At 34.4% G+C, this 9,727-nt stretch overlaps 1 protein-coding gene across 4 annotated transcripts in view; it reads left to right on the top strand.

Annotated features, from left to right (window-relative positions):
* The window catches only part of LOC106960921 (CUB and sushi domain-containing protein 3-like), a 220,871-nt gene that overhangs the window by 59,187 nt on the left and 151,957 nt on the right, over positions 1-9,727 (top strand). For all 4 annotated transcript variants that reach the window (XM_015054319.1, XM_015054321.1, XM_015054318.1 and 1 more), the window contains exon 4: positions 2,265-2,459. In XM_015054319.1, coding sequence (XP_014909805.1) covers positions 2,265-2,459 — 195 coding nt within the window. The remainder of the gene's footprint in view (positions 1-2,264; positions 2,460-9,727) is intronic.

The following is a 9,727-nucleotide window of genomic DNA, read 5'->3' as shown; positions in this document are numbered from 1 at the left end:
GTATTTACTTAAAAGCTAGGTTTCAACCTTTTTCCCTAAGGAAGACCATCTGTACCTTGTAGTGCTTTTGTTAACATGACCAGTGGAAACATTTTGAAAGGTGATCAGTAATTATGAAATGACTTTGGTGTAAAGCCTGTAAAGGTATTTGCGTTGATTAATAAAAAGGGTGTGTGCCATTTTCAACATGCCATTTTTTAAATATCAAAAATGATAAAATTGCTTTCAAAGCCCCTTTACTTTGTTTTCTGTCTTGCAGCTGCTCATAAACAAGCTTCTTGACTGAGTGAAAATGTTACATATAAACCTGCCTGCAATATGGATAATGTTGTTTGTATAACTTCACTAATCGATGTTAAATCTGTGACTCGTATGGAACAGACAACATGAATCCATCTCAATGAAACTGAAACCTTGTTTTTGTCATTATGTCGAGCGTTTCACTCACAGCTAAAATGTTGTGCATGCTTACACATGCCGTACTTTGCTTTGATTAATGGGTAAAAAGCAATTTTTTGAAGAGACAAGAAATGAAAATTCTGACATTTTGAAAAGTGGGTTGGGACTCTGGCTGCAAGAAACAGGTACTTAAACTTTTCAGAAGTGACGAGGAGAATACCATGTCCTTTTGTTTAATTGAAAAGACAGCTTAATAGATTTGGCCATACTGATGCCTAAGACATTAGTAAATGGTTTCTGTTGCAATAAATAATTCTTCATGGCAGCAGCAACCTTCAAGTTATGTTGTACAATATATATGTCTTAAAGAAAGTAAATGTATATGAACACAATCAAGACTTTACATGCTTTAATCACCCAAAAACCAAACATACCACAAGGTAGAGCAATGCTTTAATGAGCTGCCTAGTATGCTATACATTAAGCATATATACTGTTTTTATTCACTACTTTATATTACGCTGTTGCTAAGCTCAATACTTTCTACAAGGGGTTTCTATGAGACAGATGGTCAAGGTGGGTGTTGATATTTAAGGGTGTGCTACGTATCAGTTATGTCTTTGGTTTGCGTTACAGAGATCACACTGTCAGGGGCGGACTGGTGAAATGTAATATTCAAAGAACGCGTCCTTTTCAAGATGATAAAGATCATAAGCACATTTCAAATTCTAAAGACAACCTTAGTAGGCTCAACTCATGTTTGCTCAGGCTTAGAGATCATAGGAATAATCTATGCAAGACAGACCAGAGCTGCTATTTTTCTACAGAATTAGAAAACTGCTGCTCAAGATTTTTATTAATTAGAATTTTCTGATTACATCGAGTTGCAGGAACACCATATTTGCAGAGTGAAGAAACGTGCTTGGGCCAGATGGGTATGGATCTCCACGGCTGTTTTGTCAGCTATATCGGTCCTTATTTAAATGTCATGTTCAGTCAGCTCTTGGCAAGTCAGCAAATAAAACATTTGGACCTGCACTTTGGGCAATATATGCCAAAAAAGTTGTGAACTAGGCCTTTATGCGTTTTTTAAACTAGCCTAAAGTAAAGATTGTGAGGGACATTGCTAAGCCTAAAGAGCAACAAATATTGATCTTTCCCTTTTACTGACAGTCCAGTATAGTTGTGCTGATTTCTAGATCACACAACAAAAAATAAAGTACCCTTAATATAATTGGGAAATGGCTCAGATGAAGATAATGAAGAAGTGAAGATTAATTTTCCCAACATAATTGAGGTGTTTTGGCTAGCTTGAATAAAAATTGACAAAATTTGTAGTCTGTAGCTACCAATTTACCATGATAACAATAATTGTACACGACGTTTACAAAACAGTGATTTTAATATTTTATTTAAACCACTTTGTCCACTGCCAATTTCAATGAGGTTATTGGATGTTTATTTATTTGTTGACATGGGCCGGTTTTGTTTTTCATAGAGGATTTCTGACGGATGAAATGCCTAAAGACTACAATCAATTTCTGAGTTCTTCTCATTTGCGTTTGTTGTATTTGCACTAAATACAATAAATACAAAAACAATATTGTTTAGCTTTTAACAACATGTCTCCAATCTAGTGAGTAAAGCAGTCCTCTCCTATGTGATTTAGCTGTCCAGTCTGAATTAGAAAGCCCTTTATAAAACTCTTCAACAGTTTGCTCTCTCATTGTACCAAACCAGCCAGGTCAAAATGACAAATAACTTCTGTGACTTGAAAACTAGCTAAGTTAGCAAAAGTAACGATTGTTGACTTAACATGAATCGTCTTACTAATTTTGTCTTTCCTTCTTGACTTTCTTTTGTAGAGTTGCGAAGCAGCTCATGTGGAAACCCAGGAGTTCCCGCCAAAGGGATACGCAATGGTACTCAGTTCAACGTTGGCGACAAGATCCGCTACCGATGTGTCACAGGCTACGTCCTGGACGGACATTCACTCCTCACCTGCGTGACCAGCACAGCTGGAGTGTCAGTGTGGGATTTTCCAGTGCCAATCTGCAGAGGTGAGATTTTCTTTTATTACTAAAAATTAAAAGGAATGTGGTTGTTTGATCCTATACCTACATTTTACTGCAGCTGTACAGTATGGTTTGAAAGAGTACTTGATGTCATTTTACATTAGTGTTCCCCTAAGAAATTTAAAACGAGGGGGTGACGAGTTTATTCTGACCTTCTCTTATTAACTGCTAAGTGTTAATTGCTTTTTAATGATTGACAGATTGATGGTTATGAGATTGGCTTACATATTAGCTCTTCCTGTACTAATGCATGACACAACCCTTCATTAGAGCAATAAATATATTTGCAATCAGATGGGATGGAAATGTTTTAATCATGTTGATGGAGATGATTGGAGATTCCATGGTTTAAAAGGTTAATTAAATATTTATCTCTGGGGGACAACTAGCTTGAATATATGAATGTTTTCAGCCATAGTTTTTGCAGCTTTTAGTCTATATTTGACTGATAATGAGTGGAACACTTTTAATCTCCTGTGGGATCATGTGTTCAGTCATTCGTGATGCATGCTGCTGACAGTTCAGCTTACAAAGCACCATAGAATAAATTCCCAGCATGCCAACAATGTCCATACATGCAAACATTTAGATATTACATTGTGTTAAATCATAACATCAGTTAATGAGTGCATAAACAACATTTAGTGAGGAGAATTGACTCTGCATTACTTTAGTTACAGTATTATTTTTGATGCAGATACAGAGTTATGTAAATGTTTTCATGTGGTTCCAGAGATGTAGAATAACCAGGAATCTGTGTTGTCAAGCTCTTTAACCAGGCCATAAAGTATGCAGAATGAGAAGAGACACTTCAGCATGATGATGATTTCTATCTGACAGCTGGTTGATGAATGATGGACTACAGCTTTTTAAATCATGCAATTTATTCCTTTCTGTTTTTAAATGAGGCCCATTGTTCAGGACTGACCCAGAAAATCCTTTTCTGCGTTATCTGAAAGTTATTTTGAAATGAAGGTGTTCTAAGATATTTCTGAATGCTTTAGGGCTCGTGGATGGACAAGTCCATGTCCATTAAACATAGCCGTATGTAATCATCACATTTTAGATTAACTGAAATAAGTTAATTTTTTCACTGGAGTTAAATCTGCTTTAATTCAACTTTGAATTAAAGCTTTACTTACTGTCTATTCATTTTGGTTAGCATTTGATTTCATCGTTTATTTTATTTGAACTGTATTCAATCCTTTTCCATGCTGTGAAACTTAAATACAGAATGAGGCACAATTAAAAACATGGACAACGCCGTAGTCCACGTTGTCCATGTGGACTACGTGCATATAGAGTTAAGACAAAAAACATAAATCTATTTTATTTATTTTTTTACTAAACAGCAGAATCTAGCTAATAGTTCAAAGTATGGGGTTGGGCAGCAACCTGTTCTGTTCTGCAACATTAATGCTTGTAATAAAACTATTCACAGTAAAAAAAATGGCTTTTTTTATTTAAAAAAAGCCATTTTTTCATTCTTCTCAGATATTATGATGAATTTCTTAGTGTGAAGAAAAGCAAAGTTTAACAAGCAAATATGATGTCACATAAATGGCATAATAAAAAATGATGGTTTTATTTTTCTGTAGCCTTCTGGGATAGATTTCAATGGTAACATTCTTTACAGCTTAACAATAGTAACTATAACAAGAACAGACTTTACAAGGCATGGAAATTATCCCTGGCCTTCAAAATGAAAAAAAATTGTAAGTTGGATCTGTAATTATTCTTTAAAAAAAAAAATAAATAAATAAATAAATAAGACAACTCTATTTGCTAAACCAAAATATTGCAACTTTAGTGTATTGTTTGAAAATATGAAAAAGTGGAAGTAATTTTTTTTTCTTAAAAACAAACAAACTGATTTTTGTAACCATCAAACACTTTATTTGGCATTGTGGGAACACCACAATTATCAATTGATAAGCATCAAAAGATAAAGTCTGGAAAGATGAACAGGTAACTGGACATCAGCTGTGAATAGTTTTATTACAAGCATTAATGTTGCAGAACAGAACAGGTTGCTGCCCAACCCCATACTTTGAACTATTAGCTAGATTCTGCTGTTTAGTAAAAAAATAAATAAAATAGATTTATGTTTTTTGTCTTAACTCTATATGCATCTGTTATGTGTCATTTTGGTTTTATTGGGGTACTAATCTGGTAATATTTAATTTTTGTCCTCTAGAATTTGAGTCACTTCACATTTATTACTTTTATGGATTAAGAACGTTAATAAATGGAAATGGTGTGTATTTGTAAACTTTTGAGAAAATAAAATAGTTTTCTCAAAACTTTACATTAGTCTCAAAACTAATTGAACATTTTGAAAAAATAAAATGCAAATAAGTTATTTGTGGGGATTAAATAGTTATAACCAATATAACTAATTACCTTCATCACTCATAGGAATACTCAAATAGTGAAAAAAAAAAAAAAAACTTACAATAATACAAATGAAAATGAAATGATTGGTTTGCGGCTATAAAAGCAAAGAATGAAGGGAGAACGTAGCGATTGATACAAAACTCAGAGGTGAAATGACCCAGAAGTTTTTGAAATGCATTAAGCTTTGAAAATGTTTGAATTTTAAAAATATTCTCTGTTGTGCCTTTTGCTTTTTCTCAAAAGTCATGCGGTTATTCCTGTGAAAAGCAGGCCAAAGCCTCTTCTTATCCATTAATTTAATCGTTAGCTGCTGAGGCAGTTTATTTAGATGCACAAATTCTTCAAACTAAAGGTTAAGCTTCAAAGGGGTCACATATTTCTCTCATGTTAATATTTAATGGTGAGAAATGCCAATACCAGCAGAGCAAATGCAGGATTTCACTTCACAATCGAAAACACGGAACAATGAAAATAGCTTGGCATATGTTTGAAATATGGTGGGCTTAGAGGCTGGAGAAAGCTGATGTGAATTGTTCCTTTCCATTTAGGGATGTTTCTGGCCTCTGTTGCCACAGGCCAGAAACATCCCTTCATTCTAGGGCTGCACAGCCACTGCTTGAGCCATAATCTCTCAGCAATATCTGGGCCTGCTCCTCTATGCAGCCAGATGGTCCTTTGATCTTATTTTCTCCGAGATCCTGCCTTCTGCTCATCACTGATTGTTTTAAGGTGAACACACAGCAACACAAATCCTGTTCCCCCCTCCAACTACCATCCTTGGTGGCAACAACTTTAATTGTTCTGGGGGAAGTTTGGTCCTGTCTTCTTTGGAGAATTGTTTTAATTCAGCCACCTTGGATCATTTTAAAACATATACAGCATCTAATTAGGATTTAGATCTAACTTTTGACTAGGGAACCCCTTCAAAATTTGTTGAGCCAGTCAAAGGTGGACAAGTTGAGCTAAGTTGTGAACAACACATATGATGGACATAGAGGTGTAGGGAAAATAATATGGCAAAGTGTAACAAAATAATCCTAGACATATATCTTCCTTTAATTTCTACTGCATAAGCATAGATTCTGTTAAATTTATGGAAGGAAGAAATATTATTCTAAGGGAAGAGAAATATGACACAGTCAAGGATGAATAGGAAAAAAAATGCACAAAGTAAAATTAATGGCTACAGTGCATTCCATCACACCTCCAAGAAGTCCATTTTGATCCCTTCTGTTGAAATTGTCTCTTGACATTCATTAAACTATGCAATGAAACTGCAAACAGAGGACAGGATGGTAACATGAGAAAAATGGTCTATTAATATGCTGTCATTTTGGCTGCCAGCCACACTTCAACAGAATAAGAAAATTAGGCTATAGGAATCCTTTGTTAAAAAATCAAAACATGCAGCTATGCCATTTGCTGCCTCAGTGATAGAAAAACTTTGCAAACATGCTCTGAGTTTGTTGCAGGTTGTTCTTTCATGCTGAGATTGGCTAAGTAGCTGACTACTAGAAGCCAAAATTTGACTAAGGAGCTGAATATTATACATTTGGTTCCATGTCCATTAACACTGATTGTAAGTTCAACATTGAGATGATGGCAATTTAGATAATTAAAATGTAATTCGTGAAACAGAACAAACCTTACTGTAATTGTGTAATTTCAATTGATCCTTTAATTTCTTGTTATTCATTTAATTCTCCTGTTCTTTTCTTGAGGCTCATTTAAACTTCAGAAAGGGGAAAAAACCCGATGGCTGCTATAATGTAATGAGCCACAGCAATGAGCATGAAGCAATATAATTGTACCTCTGCACCCAATACAGACCTGTTCCCATTCTTCAACCTAACTGGTATTTGACATGACATGCTGCAGAGCAAATGAGAGACATTCTGTAGAAAGTGCCACTGCTTTACATTAACATGGGTATTATTACAAAGGAAAAACCTTAGGTAGTGTTGAAAATTATACATGAGTTCCTTCCTTTCTATCCTTGGGGGTGAATATTTCAAAGTAGAAAGACAAGTGGTGTATATCTGATCAAAGTCAAGGAGAGGGAGGTTTAATCCCTCCTCAAGTAGCATTAGATTGCTGATGCTGGGGATGTAAATGAGCTCAACTAAACCAGTCCTAATCCTCACGCAATCTTTTTTCCTGACACCATTTTTTTTAAGGCAGACCCTTCTTCGTTTTTAAATCCAGAGCATGCTCTATCGATTTGCTAAGGAACATATTGCCCAACATTCAGTGCCTCTGCTCTGTTGATAAACAATATTTGATAAAACTTTGCCTGAGATTTTGTCATGTAACCTAGAACAACCTGCAAAGTCCTACTAGAGTGAAGGTATTTAGAATATTGTCACTGCAAAGCGTCTTTACGTCTCTGCTAGCATTTTGCATCTCATAATTTACAATACTATGCATGGCTGCTTCTCCATGAAATAGACAAGAAACCTGTCTTGCTTCCTCTGCATAGTTATGAGTTGCTTTCTACTTCAAATCATTGCTCTAATTTTCTGAGCAATTTGTCTTCACCTGTAGCACATTGAGTCTACAGGTGATGGGGTTTTTTATGATCTTTCATGGGCATAAATACGTTTTTCTTTTTTATTATTCGCAAATCTTTAGCCTAGCTACTAGTCAAAAATATATGCAAATTATTGGATGAATGATGTTGGTAACCACTTGGGCAATGTGTTGCCCTGTTGTAACCTTTAGGATAAGTTGTCTTTAAATCAGTTTACCTGTAACAAAAGCTTAATATACTCCCACTGATTAAAAAATAAAAAATGCTGTATCAACAGCTTTATTACTTTATTTTGACTAATTATGGGGAATGGCACAAAGCCACTGCAGAGATGCTATATACACTGTGAAAACATTCTTTAAGCATTGTTCTGTGCTTTGTGCTATATAAATGTCTGGAGACCTTTTATGTATTTTCCCGGAGCATAAGGCCATTTTATAAAAAATACTGTATCTATCAAACATAACTTAAAATAAATTTTACTTTCAATTTGACACAATTTGAAATTGGCCTCTGTCTCTTTAAGAAGCTCCTGCTTTTTTCAATACTCCATCAAAACGATGATGAGAGTGACTTGCAAGATCAGAAAGATTTGTAAACACAATATGCTGCTAAATATGCTGAAGGTAGTATCTGCTTCAGAACTTCCTAATGAGGCAAAACTAATGGGCTACTTTAATGAGTGTGGAATGTGTTATCACCACTTCAACATCCAAAACTTAGATTAAATCTCAACTTCAGTTTTAAGATGGATTTAGAAAAAACAAAATAAATGTATTAACATTTTTCTGATATTAGGACCACCTTAAAATTATATTAGTATGACCGGCTGGATTGGTCAGTGCTAGATCACTAACTTGATTCTTTCAAAGACTTTTTGGGATAAATAATTCTTTAGCATGTTTATTTTAGCAAAGCTAGTTTCCTCAAAAATATTAATGTTCATTCAAATGTCACTGCGCTGGATGAAAGCATCCACCTTTCATTTCAACACCGCTTTAACTAGACATTGCCAGGCATCATTAGTCACTCTGTCGAGTCTCCACTGGTCCCTAAATATAGGCTTGTCAGAATTACAAGACTGTGTTTATTCTGGTTTGCAACAAAATGCAACTCAAATAATATATTTCTGTTCCTTTGACAACAAGACTGTATCTTATATAGAACACTGTTATCTATTTATGTAACTAATAAGCCTTTCACTTGTCATGTGGTCAAAAGTGGTGGCAGAATCAAAATCAAATCTCATTGGAGTAAGTATTAATCTGATCTTCAGTTCTTTGTTCTTAATTGCTAAAAACAGTTAAACATCTAAACTCTGTTTCTTTTGAACAATACCATTTAGAAGTAGGCAATTAGTGATTTGTGAAAATGTGGAGCATCAAATAAAGCGATGTTGAGAAAGAAAATGGCTAATTACTTTCGATGTTTGCCAGGAACTCTTTCTGTTCTGACTTTTCCGCAGAATTTCACAATCATAAGGTGTTAACTTTGTGATTCAGCTTGTGAATGGAATAGAAGATTTTCCATCCAAGCAAAAAAAAAACAAAAAAAACCCTTAGCTGGTGAAAATGACATTGCTGATTATAAAACTGTGGTTTATAAAACATAGTCATCATACTATGACCATATGGAGTACTGCTCTTTTTTTCTGGAGCCATTTTACAGAAGAAATTTTGACTTAATGTTATTAACCTAGAGTGTAGATTTATTCAAAAGAGCAGCTTTCCAACACTTTCTAAACCAGAAAGTTATTAAAATAGAAAGGAACCCTTATTAGTGAGACTTAAATCAAAATGTCTGTTTTGAAATGGATTTGTTTGATAAAATGCAGATTTATGAACATGCTGACTGTGTCTGATTGATGCTGCTCAATCTACTATATATTTGGGTGAGTCAGACCACAGCATTCCTGCCAGATATCTACAGCAGTTGCTGTGTGTCCTTCATTGATGCCCCCATAGCAATTAACTTAGCTCAGATTTTGGTAAGAATAAAAAAACAACAACAACAAAAAAAACATTTTGTGTTTAAATAGACCATTTTTATACCATTAATAAGCTATAGTCTTAGTTATTTTAATATAACTTTTTAAATGTTTGTGCTCTCTACTGGTGAGTTAAAATGGACAGCCTCAAGTTTCTAGCTATTGCTTCAGCTTTGTATTATGGGGTTGCTCTTAACAAAAACGAAAAACTTTCAATCTAAATACCAAATTTGTTTCATATGGCTTTGTGTAATTAAACCAAATTTTGAATGTTGGATTTTTTCTACAAAAAAAACAAAATAAAAAAAAAAAAAAAAAAAATCCTGTTAACACAGCAGG

Source organism: Poecilia latipinna, unplaced genomic scaffold (genome assembly GCF_001443285.1).
Source record: "Poecilia latipinna isolate Pla-1442-1.1 unplaced genomic scaffold, P_latipinna-1.0 Scaffold1243, whole genome shotgun sequence".
Taxonomy (NCBI): domain Eukaryota; kingdom Metazoa; phylum Chordata; class Actinopteri; order Cyprinodontiformes; family Poeciliidae; genus Poecilia; species Poecilia latipinna.
The sequence above is the reverse complement of the archived record's forward strand: the minus strand, read 5'-3'. Positions and strand labels throughout refer to the sequence as shown.